At 39.5% G+C, this 16,670-nt stretch overlaps 1 protein-coding gene across 1 annotated transcript in view; it reads right to left on the reverse strand.

Moving 5' to 3' along the window:
- STAM (signal transducing adaptor molecule) overlaps window positions 1–16,664 on the reverse strand; it is an 81,354-nt gene extending 64,690 nt beyond the window's left edge. Inside the window, exon 1 of the mRNA XM_006159741.3 lies at window positions 16,435–16,664. Coding sequence (XP_006159803.1) covers window positions 16,435–16,474 — 40 coding nt within the window. The 5' untranslated portion in view covers window positions 16,475–16,664. The remainder of the gene's footprint in view (window positions 1–16,434) is intronic.
- Window positions 16,665–16,670: the final 6 nt, after the last annotated feature.

Consider the following 16,670-nt stretch of genomic DNA (forward strand, 5'->3'; position numbering starts at 1 on the left):
GGGTTTAAATATCCCAACGCAAACAATTTCACAAAAAAAAAAAAAAAAAAAAAAGAGAGGAGGTATGTCAAATGGAGCACAGCCAAATCAAATTTAGCTCCCTCTTAATTACAGGACTCCTTAATAAAAAGAGCTTTTAAAGACAAACACTAAAGAACAAAGTAGACATAGAGGCATTATTAGTAACACTATCTCAGTAACTATTTAATAACATAGATATATAGTAACCTATTTAAGAAGACCCAAGGAAGAACAATCATATAATAGCAATAAGGAAAAATCTTAAGAACCAGTTTGGAGCCAGCAGGTATGGTGGTTGAGGCACTGGACTTCCACATAGCAAACTGGTTCGACTCACGGACCTGCCAGCTTGAAGGCACATACACCAGATATATGTGCCTACATGCCCAAAGTCCCAGGAAGAGAATGAGGAAAATAGGATTACAACACGGCCATCCTCCCTAGGACTGACTGCTCACTTTTCTCTCTCTCTCCTTTGAATGCAAAAAAAAAAACTCAAAAAATAAATAAATAAATAAATAATGATAAAGGAATCCTCCCTGGGACTGACTGCTCATTTTTCTCTCTCCTTTGAATGCAAAAAAAACCCTCAATAAATAAATAAATAAATAAATAATGATAAAGGACCACTCTGTTTTATACCACTGAATACTCAGAATGCTCAAGACCTAGTAGCAGAAAGAATGTCTGGAATTGTACTGAAGAAGAAAGAGGACTAAGAGGTAGGAAGAATAAATAAAAGCTGTTTGAAATGTACATAAACCAACACTTTGCCAACCTTACGCAAGGGCACTAGCAACTACCTCTTCCCAACTGCAGTAAAAGAGTGAATTTGTTTTCTAGAGGTCAAGCAAAGCTTTCCTAGACTAGTAAGACACCAGGCATAGTAGAAGCAAGGGCACAAAAAAAATTAAGGAAGTACTCTTGATTTCTAAGCCAGCATGTAAGGAGACTCAAAGTCACAGCTCCAAGTAAAAAGCTGAACAAACTGAAAAATTAACTCTTGTAGATGCTTCGGGGAAATGAGCTCATAGGGAAAACAGCTGACTTGAAAATCAGAGACAGGCGGGCAAATACTGAATCACAATTCACCACAAGCAGAAGTCTCCAAGGGACCCAGCACCAGGCTGGAAAAACTAAGCTGTAACTGACAAATTACTGGAGATTCAATGAGGACCAAGTGTGTGAGGTAAAAACTCCAGGGGGAATAAATCATAAGGGAAGCCCTACTTCTGAGTTTTACCTCTAGAAGTTATACTAGGTTCACAGTGAGACAAATATGAGGACAGTGTCCTAGGAGGAGGAGAAAAAGAATCATTTTGAAATATACCAGAATACTCTGCTCTTCTTAAAAAGACTTGCCCTTGAGAGACACTATTTTATTAGTGCCTAACCAAATAGGGTTTTACCAGAGATTAACTCCCTTACCTTAAGTAAGGGAAATTCAAAGCTCCAAGCTCCTAGAAGAAGGGAAATACTCAACTACAGAAAGCTCTAGCCACCCTGCCTTACCTAAGTGGGAGAAATACTAAGAAACAGTGAAAATCACAGTCCAGAGGCAGTGACTCACTAAAAAGCTGAAACCTAATCACAAGACTGTAATAGTCTTCCCCTCTCACATCTTACTACCAGATACTATGTATGGCCTATTTAAATGCAAGTAAAGGCCTGATGTTCCTTTTCTCCAGTATATTACATCAGGGTTCCAATGAAAACTTACAAGACACACTAATGGACAAAGACAGAGCATCAGAATTAAGACTGATATGGCAAAGATAAAAGTATCAGAAACAAGATTTTTTAAACTATGATTAATATACTAAGAGCTCTGATGAAAAAAGTAGACAATATGGGAACCAGCAGTTAGCATAATGGCTATGCCACTGGACTCCCACGTAGTCGACCGCGGTTCGCGTCCCGGACCCGGTGGCTTAAAACTCACGCCAGGCGTGTGTGCGTGCGTGTCCAAGATCCCGAGAGGAGAAGGGAGGAGAAGGGATTGCAGCGTGACCATCCCCCCTGGGGGGTGATTTCTCGCTTTCTGTATCTATGTCTCTCTCTGTCTGTCTGGCGAGAGCACGTGCCCTATAGCGAAAACCTCTCCAAAAAAAAAAAAAAAAGTAGACAATATCCCTTCTCCTCCATTCTCCTCTCGGGATCTTGGGCACTCACGCACACGCGCCCGGCGTGAGTTTTAAGCCACCGGGTCTGAGACACGAACCGCGGTCGACTACGTGGGAGTCCAGCGACATAGCCATTACGCTAACTGCTGGTTCCCAAGAGATGGAAATTCTAAGAAAACATCAAAAAATGCTGGAGATTATAAAAAAATAACTACATACATAAAATGAGGGAAAGCTTTGACAAGCTTGTTAGCAGACTGGACACATAAGAATCTCTAAGTTTAAGGATATATTCATGGAAACTTCCAAAATTGACAAACAAACAAAAGGGATCAGAATATTCAAAATCTGATGAACAAGGATAAAGGTGTAACATATTCAGAAGGAGAAAAAAAGGGAGAAAGGAACAGAAGAAACATTTGAAGTAATGTCAAGAATTTCCCCCAGGAAGTTCTGAGAATGTCAAGCAGAATAAATGGAAAAAAAATTAAAGACAAAAACAAGGAAAAAAACATACATAAGGCTATAAGGCTATCACATTCAAACTGCAGACAATTCAAGACGAAGAAAAAAAAAATCTTACAGAAGCAAACAGGGAAAAATACCTTACCAACAAAGGAGCAAAGATAATATTGACTCCTCCTCAGAAACCATGTAATCATGACACCAGTGAACATCAAATTAAATCCAAAGTAAACAGAAAGAAAGAATAAAAATTGGCCAGTCACAGTAGTGCAGCAGAAATAAAATGGCTACGCTGAAGCTGCAGGGGAAAAGTTTCCAGTTCGTGTCCTAAAATCTCCCTGAAACTCAGAGAACAGATACATTCTGGTTAAGTGAAGCTGGAAGTGGACAGAAATCCTGCTGGAAGTGCCAATCTTTCTCTTTCTCTCTCTCTTTCTCCCTATTCTTATCTCTCTTTCTCTCTCATTTAAAAAACAAATACACTGAAAAAGAACAAGGAAAAAGAAGTTAAAAATTAAAGCAGAAAACAACAAATCTGAAGACAGGAAATCAGTAGAGAAAATCGACACAACCAAAAACTATTAAGTTTAAAAGATCAATAAAACTGATAAAGTCTCTAGCCAAGCTAACAAAGAAAAAAAGAGAAAAGATACAAATTACTAATATCAGAAATGAAAGAAAGGGCATCACTACAGATCCTATGAACACTAAAAGGAAAACAAAGGAATATTATGAACAACTCTATGCGCACAAATTTAATAACCTAGATAAGATGGACCGACCAATTCCTTGAAAGGCAACCTGCTGAAAGTCATATAAGGAAAAAATGCACAACCTGCATAGACCTATGGCAAGTAAGGAAAATAAACCAATAATTAATAATCTTCCAAAATATAAAGCATCAGGCCCAAATAGGTTCACCAGCGAATTCTATCAAATATCTAAAGAAGAAATTATACCAATTCGCTGCAATTTCTTGCAGAAGATAGAAGTAAAGGGACTACTTCTAATTCATTCAATGAGGCCAACATTATCCTAATACCAAAACCAGATAATGACATTACAAGAAAACTATAGACCACTGTCTCTCATTAACATAAGAGCAACACTCAATAAAATATTAGCAAATTTAATTTTTTAAATGTACCTAAAGAATTATATACCATGAATAAGTGAAATTTATTTCCGGTGTGCAAAGCTGATTCAACATCCGTATCATCATCCTACAAGAGAGTAGAATGTTCTTCTAGAGGGCTCCAGGTCAGCTCAAAAGGAAAGATCAAAAGAGTCTAGAGATAGTGACTTTGGGACGGGAAATTTCACAGTAATAGGCTACCAGATCAATCTCTGAACTGAAGTTCAGTATCAATTAGAACTTAGTACATGATCACTGCTTAAACATGCTTTAGGATTTTCCAGAATTAACACATATGTGCAAACAACCAAGGATTATTAGCTACCTGTGAAAATCTTCTCAACTGAAGATAAAAGAAAGGACAGAAAAAACACAGAATAAAACAGAAAAAAAGCAACTCAAGAGAAACAGAACCTATAGACACAGAAAACAATTTCAATAAAATATTATCTTCCAAGATGATAGCTATAAAGAAGCAGCAGGTAACCAGTCTTGACTAAAACACTAAAACTCAAATAATAGATGTTGAAAGACAACATCGTGAAGATCCTGCATAATAGTCTTCATATTCTAACCTGAGATGGATTAGGGGGATGGGGTAACTGATCCATACCAGATTCTCATCTGGAACAGCTGGTCTTGATCTTGTGATGCTGATATTCCTATTTCTCTCCTTTCCTCAATGCCCTACTGCTTGAATCAACAGCATTCATTTCCCATTTTGAACTACTATTTTGATAGCTGTAGGTAGGTGATAGCAAGTTTAAAAGGAGAAAATAGAAAGTAGCCAGTTTGTCCAAATTCTTCGCAGGCTTACAGTACTTGATCTATATTACAACCCTAAGGGACACAGCATCACCAACCAGTCAATCACTACCACTGGAAAACTAGAATAAACATCTAGTAAGGAGGCAGCAGGTGATACCAATGGGTACTGATAGATAGGGTACTTAGCTATGCTACAATCTTCTAACAGAAAACAAAAACAGGTATTCACACAAATAAATTCACACAAATAAATCAATACAAAAGTTCAGAATATCTGTGCTCTCAGTAAGGTGGTTTATTTGCAGGAAATTATAAAACTGTTACACATATTTGACAAATAAAATGAGCTTCTAGTCTATGCCAAGCCCTATTTGAAGTGGTATATAATCTAAAAAAGAAATTGAAACCAACAGGTAAGAGGCCTAGATAAAAGATACAAGAAGTGTCACTTTTAAATATTTTTTTTAAAGGTATGGCTAACCATGGTTCAAGTCCAAGACCTGGCAGCCTGAAAATTATGTCAGGCAGGGATTGCATGCATGCCCAAAATCTCGAGAGGAGTGTGGAAGAGAAGGTATTGTGGTGTGGTCATTTTCCCTGGGGTGTGATTTCTCATTCCCCCCACCTCGCCCCCTCACTGCAAGTGCACTTACTCTATGGCGAAAAAAACCTTAATTTTTTAAAAAAAAGGGGGGGAACCAGCAGATGGTGTAATGGTTACGTCTCTGGACTCCCATGTAGTCAACCACAGTTCAAGTCCCCGACCCAGTAGATTAAAACTCATGTCAGACATGTGGGCATGCAGGCCCAAAACCCCTAGAGGAAAATGGAGAAGGGACTGCAGTGTGGCCATTCCCTTAGGGGTGATTTCTCACTCTCTATCTCTGACTCTCCAGTAAGCACACGTGCCCTATAGCAAAAATTTCTCTAAAAAAAAAAAAAAAAAGCAAAGCCTCAAGGAAGTTGAAAGAAAGGTAAAGAGCCTAGGGACAAATAAGAAAATCAAAAAAGGTTTATTGATATATTTAGGGAAAAAAACGAATAATAAACTCTTTAGTTTCTATTTAAGTGAATAAAGCGAACAATAAAGTTATGAAAACAGAAAAGAATTACAATGAAGAATTTAGCTGGTTAAAATACAGACTACTTTGTGAACCACACTAAGTCCTAAGTCCTAAGACACTAGATGAGGTGTTTGATTTAAGAAACATTAGAGAGCCAAGAAAGAATTGTAAGCAAGAATTTAATTCAGGCTTGGGACCAGCAGTTAGCATAATGGCTATGTCACTGAACTCCCAGGTAGTCCAGCGCGGCTCAAGTCCCGGACCTGGTGGCTTAAACTCAGGCCAGGTGCGTGCGTGCCCAAGATCCCAAGAGAATGGAGAAGGAATTGAGGCATGACCATTCCACCCTGGGGTGGGGGGGGGTGTGATTTCTTACTTTCTGTCTCTGTCTTTCCATCAAGTGCACGTACCCTATAGCCAAAAAAAAAAAAAAAAAACCCACAAAGAATATAATCCAGGCCAGAGTGAGACTTTCAGGGGAAAAAAAAATCATCTATTTCCAATATGTAAAGATGGTTTAGAAGAGGGTAAAGAAAAAAACATAATGAAAAACTAACACCAATTTGTAACTAAAAGGGTTATTTTGAAAGCAACAATAAAATACTATTCGATTTTATTTCAGCTGGGGGATATGCCAAGAGAACTGACTCAAATTTACCTGTCATTATTCCAAACTATATTACAACTCCTTTCAAAGGAGTTATAATAATTGTATTTTGTAATTCTCTCAATATCTATGCTCTCTCAGCCTAAGTGCCCAGTAAATGCTAATACTAATTAATCACCTTAGAAATCATATGTAATAGGAATCCATAAAAGGTCATAGAAAGGCACAGATATTAAATAATATCTAGTTCAATACTTTTTTTTTTAACTTGCCGGAGGGTGTGCATGCTCACCAAGGAAAGAGACAGATGAAAAGCATAAAAGCACCATCCACATCACATGGAGCATGATCACACCACAATTCCCTTCTCCTCCCTTTTAGGATTTTGGGCATATAGCCACAAGTGCCCAGTGTGTTTTTCAAGCCTTAAGGAGTCCAGAACATCAACCAAATGCCTTAGTCAGCATTTGCACTGGATCAACAAGCTGGCCTGTAGCTCAAAAAATGTCTGGGTTTACTTGTAAATGCAAAAACTGTTCATACTTCTGCCATAGGGCAGGTGCCACCACGCCCAAACTGTACATACTTCTGATGCTAACTACCTAGAGTTAGTACAGACTTTGCAAGTTGATACAATTTGTTAAGACTCCTCTTACCTCAAACACCAAGATTCCCAGATACTCTAAGTACTTCTGACAAATTCAGGGGCTCCTACTGACCCCTCAAGAAGATAATTCAGTACAACTCACAGAACTCAGGGAAGCACTTACACTTATGATTGCAGTCTTATTCAAAAGGACATATCAGAGGACCTACAGTAGGTGGCGTGGTGGTTAAGGTGCTAGACACTCCCACATGGCTGACCATGGTTCAAGTCCTGGACCTGGTGACCTGGTGGCTTGCTTTTCTCTCTCTCTCTGCCCCTCTCTCTCTCTCTGTCTCCCCTCTCCCTCCCTCCCTCCCTCCCTCCATCCCTTCCTCTGGTAAAATTAAAAAAAGAACAAATCAGGACCAGCCAATGAAGAATTATACAGGATAGGTCTAGGAGGGTCTTATTTACAAAGCTTCTGTGTCTCAGAGCTCTGCATCTTAGGTCCTCAACTTCCCTGAAGCCCAAGAAGACTGAATGAGTCATTGTGAACAATATTCATCAGTCTAACACTTCCTTCATTTTAAAGGAAAGTCAGTTATTACTTGGATCTAAAAGTGCGTTTTAATAATTAATTCATCATTCTTACTGACTGGTAGCCAAACAGACTTTCTGTTAGAAGTAACTAAATGCATTTTTCAAAAAGAATATACTTAAATCTTAAAACTTACAGGCATATTAAAAATATAATAGCAAAGCACATTAAAATTGAACTTATTACAAAATTAATTACTAAAACTGACAGATCTATGTCTGACAAAATACAAACTGTCTATTATCAGACACTTCCTAAATTAATGGCATGCCCAGGAATGTGGTACAGATAGCACATTGAACACTCATGCCTACCTCCTTTACTTTTCTATGAATAAATACAATGAGCACCTACCTCAAGCTTGCACACACAGATAGAAATGCAGCCAATTTCAGCACACTAAAACTGTTCACATAAGTTACTAATACTGCTTCAAAGTCAGTCATATAATTCTTCTCCGTTATAAAAGAACAAATATTTAAGTCAGAAAAAATATAAACTACTAGTAGCAATTCAGTGTGGTTTTGTGATTAGCAAATGAAGTCAAACCATTTATTTTCTAAGACAAATACAGAGTTTGTGGGAAAGGAAAAAGTGACAAAAATAGCAGACTTGCTTCTAAAGAATTCAAAGCATCATAATGATCTCATTTTATCCTCAAATTATCCTTACACTAATACTCAAAAAGAAGACATTGAGAAACCTGCCCAGCAGTATCCAGATAATCATACACAGAGCCTCATTTGAATGTCAATATCCTTCTCAATGAATTGGGGATTTTTTTCTGATAAGCAGCTACTTTTGATTTTCCCAAAATGTTTGACTGTCAAAGATTTGGGGAAGTGAGAAATGCTGACAGGATGACTATTCATCATTTTCAGGCTGTAGGTAAAAAAAAGAATTGGAGATGTTTCAATTAATCAAAAATCACCAATGGAGAAAGCAACTCTGAAAGAAATTACCCTCTTTTTTGCAATTACAGGACTCAATTCTTTCATTAAATGTCCCTGACTCTCCCAACTATTGGAAATTGTATCTAAAAAGAAAAGCAATCTGAAACTTGGCTAACCAGAGGGAAGCGGGTATCAAAAGAATAGCATGGAAGCATCTCAGAATACAAAATAGAAATGATCTAAAAACACCAGAAAGTACAGCTTATGAGAGAGGTAAAAAAGAAACAGAAGAATCAAAGAGTACAACTCTTAATGCAGTGGCTATCAGATCTTTAACATACTTGTTGTATTCTAGATTTTTTACATTTCTCTCTTGAGTATGTTTTGACAATAATTGATGGCACCCTTTAGAATCCAATGATCACCACACCTATTTATAAAAGGGGCTAAAACGTATCCATAGCTTACTCCATTGCCAACTGCTGTGCTCAGTGCTTTATATACATCATCTCCTTAAAACAACCCTTATAAGTCTAATTAGATCAGGCTCTAACAGGCCAGAGGATCCACGCTTGAAAAGCATAATGATGTCACGTGTGTCGTGTTTTTATAAGTAATCTTCATAGCAACCCTAAGAGGTAGATATTTTGATGTCTATTTACAAAGGTAAAAACTGAGCATGTAAAAAGAGTTTTGTACCTATCCCACTACATATTTTGCCCATTCACTAGCAGTAAATGCTGCAGGTACAATTTAAACCCAAAACCCTAAGGTCCTTCCATCCCATCATGCTTCAGAGGATAATGTGACATTACCATTTATAAAGATTAATCTGGCTGTGGTTTGTGACACTGAGTGCACTAAAGAAAACAGACTACAAGCATGTCCAAGTCTGCAGGACGTCAACTGGTCCAAAATAGTCTGACCAGGAAAGCAAATATACTATTAGGTCATCGGGAAAGTCATGACGTATTTTTATATGTAAAAATGTGTCATGACTTTCCCAACGACCCAATATTATAAAAGCAAAGATGTGATTTGGCACAGACAGGGAAATGATTGAATCCCAAGATACTTCTTGGAATTCAAGTCAAGATAACTAGAACAGCATAAAATTATCAAGTAATGAATGAAGAACAAGACTGGGAAATATAAGTTCAGTTTTTCTGATTGATTTTTTTTTTAAGATTATAAGAGAACATCAAACAGAAAGGCAAGACTGATGATCTAGAAAAAAATCAATTATTCATTATTCAATAAATATATATTGTTTATTATGTACCAGGCACTATTCTTACAGTACTAGGGATAGAAATCAAAAGTTCTCATCCTTGTGGAGTTTACATTCCACGTGAGAGATAGTCAATCAAACAACGTCAAGAAGCGTTAAAAAACAAGGAAACTGAAGAAGTAAAGATAGTTATATTTTTAAAAGGTAATAATGGGAAACCTCTCTTTGAAAATTACTTTTGGGGTTGGCCCTACAGCCTAATGGTTAGGAGAGCTGGCTCCTGCATGATCAACTGCACTTCAAATTCTGGTCTGGCAGCTTGAAAAACACACCGGGCATGTACCACAATTCTAATGGGATGCAGAAATGTAGAAGATGGGATTGCAACATGACTATGTTCCATTGGGAAGTGCTTTCTCCCTGTTTCTCTCTCTCTCTCTCTCTCTCCATGCATTCTCTGGTAATTAAAAAGGGGCAGGGGCGGGGGTGATGTGGTGGTTAAGGCTGCCAGGTCTCACATACCCCAACCCCAGTTTGAATCCTGGGCCCAGAGGCTTGAGAAACTTATGAGGTGTGTAAGCATGTGTGCCCAAAATCCCAAAAGGAGGGAGAAATGGAGAAGAGATAGCAGTGTGACCATCCTCCAGGGGACAGGGAGGTACTTTCTCTCTGTCTCTCCTTCTCTCTCTGTCGCTCTCCACTGAGCACATGCATCTTCTGGAGAATTTTTTAAAAGGTACTTTCGAATACTCCTAAATAGTGATAGACATCCATACCTTCAAATACCTGCTGAAGGTGTGTTCCAGTCAAAGAAAAGAGTATCATATAGTTATAGAAGCAGGAATGAACTTGGAAGTGTTCAGATCCAAGAAACATGGCGTATGAGAGAGACAAAAACACGGAGACCATAATCCTATCAGAGAAACAGGACCAGACTCTAGGCTACCATGAAGAATTTGCATTTCCTGGCCAGTTCTGGGGCTTAGTGGTTAAGGCAGCTGGATTTCCCATGACGGAGAGTACTAAACCCAGCAGCTTGAGAAAATAGCAAGAGCATGTTTGCATGTGTCCCAAATCCTGAACAAGGGAGAGTCTGAGGAAAAGGACTGCAGAATTGCCATCATTAACTTTCCCCGTGGTACTTCCTTTCCTCTTCCTCTCTCTCTGCGCCAAGCACAGGCACCCTCTACCAAAAAAAGAAAAAGATATGCATTTTCTTTTAAATGGGATGGGAAGCTACTAGATTTTAAGCAAGAGACATTATCTAACATTTTAAAAGCTTAGTAAATGAGAACAGATTGTAGAGTCCAAGCACTGTAGCAAAGAAGCCTACTAGAAGATTCTTGCCATGGTCTGTGAAAGACAGAATGATGACCAGAGTAAGATAATAGTGGTGAGATGGAGAGAAGTGATGAAATGCTGCAGAAATTTTTAAAGTGGAGCCAAAAGATCTTGCTGATAAAACAGATGTGAAGTGTAAAGGAAAAACAAGACTCAGTGACTCCAAGACACTGGAGCTGAGTGACAGGAAATATTAATGGTGCTGTCGACAGAAATGGTCAAGGATAAAGGAATGTACCGGTTTGAGGAAAGAAACTAAAAACTGAATTTTTAACATGCTTGTTTTTAGACTCCTATCAAAATCCAAGTGGAAATGCTGAGTAAGTCTGGTATCCAGACAAGAGGCTGAGACTAAAAACATAAACTCAGGAGTCACCAGAATACAGATGGTATTTAATACTAATAAATTAGATTACATTCTTTAAAAATCTCACTTTATATATCTAATGCATAAAAATCTTCCTAAATTCCTTTGCAAATATCAACTCAACCCTCTTAACAACCCTCTGAGGTATGAACTATTATTATTATTATCCTTTTAACCCATATTAAGATAAAGGAAATTGAGGCAGATACCTAAGCAACTAGCCTAAAGTCACTGCTGTTAAGCAGTAAACCTAGAATTTGAGTTGATGTGGTATGGTTCCAGAGTTTAAATTCTTTCTTTTTATTAAGTGTATTTATTTCTTCCATGAAAAAGAGAGAGACCCCAAAAAAGGTCTTCATGCCATGATCCACCCCTAGATCATGGCATATGTTCCCGGCCTTCTCAGGAAGCTCCTGGATATGAGGCCAGAACCTTTTCCATGTGAGTCCAGAAGTGTTACCACTGTGCCACCACCTAGCCCCTGGAGGCTGAATTCTTACTAAGCTAAATTGTCCCATAAGACTATAAAGGGAAAAAAATGCCAAAGGAAAAGAGGTCCCAAAACTGAGTCCTAAGGCATTCGACATTAGGAAGTTGCAAAAAGGATAATCTAAAGAGACTAAAAAGGAACTAAGCAGAAAATCAGAACAGGTTTGGTGTCCTGGAAACCCCTAAATAAAGTATAACAAAAAGGATTGCTTAAGAGGTCAACAAAGAAATGGACTAGAAATTGACCACTGGACCTGGCAATATGAAGCCACTAGGGACTTTGAAATGAAAACTTAATGGAATGAGTTATTGTTATAATTCAGGATTGGAGTTAGAAGAAATATGACATCCAAAATGAGATTCTATTTTTTGGTAAATGTTTAATGAATGTTTATCAGTGCCAAGCATTGGTCTACATGGTAGAAATGAACTAATCAAATCCAAATCCCTGACTCCATGGAGCTCATTCTAGTAACATGCTCAGGTATTTCATCAGGGAAAAAGCTATCACCAGCATATATACACGTATATAATGTTAACATTACATAAATCAGAGTCTGAGTCATAGTTTCAGGGTATGAATAAAGCTAAAGGCAATACACACAGATGTTAAGTAACTAATAATTATATCAAATGAGTTCATGGAAATACTTTAATATCACTGACATATATATTGGCGGAAAAAGTGGGAAGGGATACTGTTAAATATATTCTACGTAACTTACTCTATATGCTAAACTAATAAAAAAATTTAACCATGAACTACTAGACTCTGTCCAAGGATTATTTATTAGGAGTCTCTAAAGGGTCTTCTTACATTAACCTTTCATATCTTGAAACATGGACCAGGAGGAGAGAACTGATCCAAATACCAAAATGTGACAATTTTTTTTTAAGAGGTTTTCGCTATAGGGTATGTGCGCGCTCACCAGAAAGACAGAGAGAGACAGAGACAGAAAGCGAGAAATTACCCCCCAGGGGGGGTGGCCACGCCACAATCCCTTCTCCTCCATTTTCCTCTCGGGATCTTGGGCACACACACACACACGCGCCCAGCATGAGTTTAAGCCCCCGGGTCCGGGACGCGAATCACGGTCGACTACATGGGAGTCCAGTGACATAGCCATTACACTAACTGCTGGTCCCCCCAAACTTTTTTTTTTTTTTGAGAGATTTTCACTGTAGGGCGCGTGCGCTCGCCAGACAGACAGAGACATAGAGACAGAAAGCGAGAAATCACCCCCCAGGAGGGATGGTCACGCCGCAATCCCTTCTCCTCCATTCTCCTATCGGGATCTTGGGCACGCACGCACACGCGCCCGGCGTGAGTTTTAAGCCACCGGGTCCGGGACACGAACCGCGGTTGACTATGTGGGAGTCCAGCGACATAGCCATTACGCTAACTGCTGGTTCCCCAAACATTTTTGGGAGTCCAGCGACATAGCCATTACGCTAACTGCTGGTTCCCCAAACATTTTTTTTTTTTAAAGTAAACTTTTCTGGAGCCACAACAATGTCCCTACATTTAAGAAGCCTATTGTTGAGCAGGCTCGACTTAACACATTCTCAACTCAACATTTATTAAGCACCTACTTACAGCAACCACTAATTACAAAGCAAAATACATTGTTTAACTATCTTTAAAGTCAAGTTAATTCATAAATACAAAAAATGCTGAAGTAATTTGCAGGAGTTTGCAAAAGGTAAAATTACAGTGGACTAGACCAGGGGTTCTCAATTGAAAGCTATTTCATACCCTTAAAGAACATTCAGCAATGTCGGCAGACCTTTTAAATCATGATGGGGGTTTGGATGACACTGGCACCTAGTCAGTGGATGCCAAGAATGAGACTAAACACCATATATTATGCAAGACAGACCCCATAACAAAGGATTTACTAATAAAGGATTTACTAGTCTAACTGTGTCAATAATGTTGCAACTAAGAAATCCAAGGAAGAGTAATCAGAAAATCATTCAGGTATAATGAGTTGGAATCTGAGCTGGCTTAAAACAGGAAAATATGTAGAAAGATAGAACAAATAATAGAAGCAAAAGCAGAAAGGCAAGAAGGAACCTGTGTTTGAACTGGGTGCTGCAGATACTAGGAACAGGCTTGCCATTAAAAATTTATCTGAATTCAACTGCAAATATGTGTTCAAAAGCTAGTAGGATAGGAGCCAGCAGGAAGCATAGTGGTTAAGGACCTAGACTCCCACATGGGTGGCCATGGTTTGAGCCCAGGACCCAGTGGTTTGAAAAAGCATGCTAAGTGAGTGTGCCCATGTACCAAAAATCCAGAGAGGAGAATAGAGGAAAATGGAGAAGGGGTTGTGATGTGGTCATTCCCCCTAGACAGTAATTTCTTACTTTCTCTCTCTCTAGCAAGCACACTCACCTTATCAAAAAAAACTTTAAAGAAAAAGGGGGGAGGGCAAGTGGCATGGTGGTTAAAGGTGCTGGATTCCCACATGGCCGACCATGGTTCGAGTCCCCGACCTGGTGGCTTACTTTCTCTCTCTCTCTCTCTCTCTCTCTCTCTCTCTCTCTCTCTCTCTCTCTCTCTCTCTCTCTCTCTCTCTCTCTCTCTCTCTCTCTCTCTCTCTCTCACTCTCACTCTCACTCTCACTCTGTCCCTCTCTGGTCAAATTAAAATAAATACATAAAGTAAAATAATTATTTTTAAAAAATAGTTAGTAGGCTCTAGAGGTGTTTGGGCAGTTGGTAATGAGATTATTTAGGACCTTGAAAACAAAACACAGGTGTGGAAAACAGAAGCAGCAAGTATTAAAGTTTTTTTGTTGTTTTTTGTTTTTCTTTTAGAGGTTTTTGCTATAGGGCAGTGCACTTGCCAGAAAGACAGAGAGAGACAGAGAGACAGAAAGCGAGAAATCACCCCCCAGAGGGGATGGCCACACCACAATCCCTTCTCTGGGGATTTTGGGCACGCACACGCACACGCACTCGCCCGGCGTTGAGTTTAAGCCACCAGGTCTGGGACTCAAACCACAGTCGACTACATGGGAATTCAGCGACATAGCCATTATGCTAACTGCTGGTCCCAAGGTTTTTACCGTAAGCATTTTTCCTGGGGATAAATGTATTAAGTTGTAAAACTACTTGAGAGCAGCAACCATGTCTTGTTATGTGACTAAACACTGTATTCCATAAATAGCCAGTGCTAGGTATTTATTAAATTCCCAGATCATTATTTATGAAGTATTATTAGTGATCTCTAAAGTTTCATCCACTGTTAAGATTTAGGACATTCATTTAACTGGAAGGAAAAAGTTAGCATTTAATAAGTGCCTCCTAGTTGGGCCTTGTCTTCTGCACACATTATTCCATTTAATCACAGAACAAAACAATGCGTTTTTCCCTCTCTAATGATGAGGACACTGGAACTCAAAGAATTTAACTTGCCTATGATTTCACTGTAATTTAGGAAGTGGCAGAGATAAGACTGAACCTGGGTACCAGCAGTTGGCGTAATGGCTATGTCCCGGGACTCCCCCGTAGTCCACTGTGGTTTGAGTCCCCACCCAGTAGCTTAAACTCACACTGGGCATGTGTGCGTGCATGCCCAAGATCTGGAGAGGAGAATGGAGAAGGGATTGCAGCATAGCCATCCCCCCGGGGTGTGATTTCTCACTTCTCTCTCTTTCTGGTGAGTGCGCACGCCCTACAGCAAAAACCTCTCACAAAAGGAAAAAAGGAGTGAATCTTTTGCTAGTCTTAACCCAAACCTCCAAGCTTCAGTTGCATGCTGTAAGGAAGAATTAAGCTAAATTCAATACCCAGCTTTCATAATCAAAATACACAAAAATATGTAAAGTAACTCCATAATGTTGTCTTTACATTCTTTTACTATAATAATAGTTAAACTGCTCTTTAGGGGACTTGGATATGGCATTTGGTTTGCTTATATTCCACAGTGTGTATCAGAGTAGCTGCTAAGGGTATTCAAATCACCCCAAAATGATCTTCCTCAAACTCAAATCCCCATAATTACTGCCTTCGGACAGAAATAAATAAATAAATAAACAAAAAGCTAACCTGTTGAATTGGTATGACTGGTACCTAATACCAACGACTCAAAAAAACACATTATTTAACATTTCAAACACCTTTCCAGATTCAAAGTACTCTTCCACACTTCTTATAGTACAGAGACCTAGCCTAAGAAAGGCACCCAAAAGGCTCGGGTCCTCAATTCGGTTTCAGTTGTTGCCAAGTATTTCTTCTCCATCTCTCCCCGTTTGACCTTAACGAGAGCTGTCTCCTCCAGTTGCCATAACTAAATAGATTTTAACATCCTTTAAGAAACCTGACCTGAAACATTCTCCTGGATCCAGACACTTAACATCTGTCCAGAGAAGCACTTTTATTAAAGGACTTACACAATTCTACTCTAGCCAACATACCGCCCGGCCCTCCGCTGTTCTTTCAGAAGCAAAGTCCCAGCACCAGATGCTACACCAGCTGCTCCTCCAAGGCCCCTCACACCATATCCCTTCCAAGCAGTTCTTTGGAAACCTACAGTGCTAGCTCAAGGCCCATTTCACAGGCTAAGTCTCATTTCATCCAAAGAGGATGCGCCAAGCTCTCAATTCAGATCTTAAGAAAAGAACGTCAGGAAAGGGAAGAGATCGGTCCTGGCCCGGGGGTCCAGAATGTACGCAGGGAGCGGGCAGAGTGGGCTTACAGTCTAGAGACAAATGGACAAGGAACAGCAAAAACACTTACCAACATCCTGATCGAAGGGATTGGTGGCAAAGAGAGGCATCTCCACTGCGCGCCGAGGTGTCCGCAGGGACTCCCCCTCAAAACTACGGCAGTCAGGGCGCGAGGTGGGAACGTAGACTCCTCAGGCAAAAACAGCAACACAGACTACACCACCCGCGACAGCTCCTCCTCTCACCCACCCCCAGCAACCGCGGCAGCAGCGGCAGCGGCAGCGGCGGCGGCAACAGAAAAGGAGC

The sequence above is a fragment of the Tupaia chinensis genome, unplaced genomic scaffold (assembly GCF_000334495.1).
Source record: "Tupaia chinensis unplaced genomic scaffold, TupChi_1.0 Scaffold000647_1, whole genome shotgun sequence".
In the NCBI taxonomy this organism is placed as follows: Eukaryota; Metazoa; Chordata; class Mammalia; order Scandentia; family Tupaiidae; genus Tupaia; species Tupaia belangeri.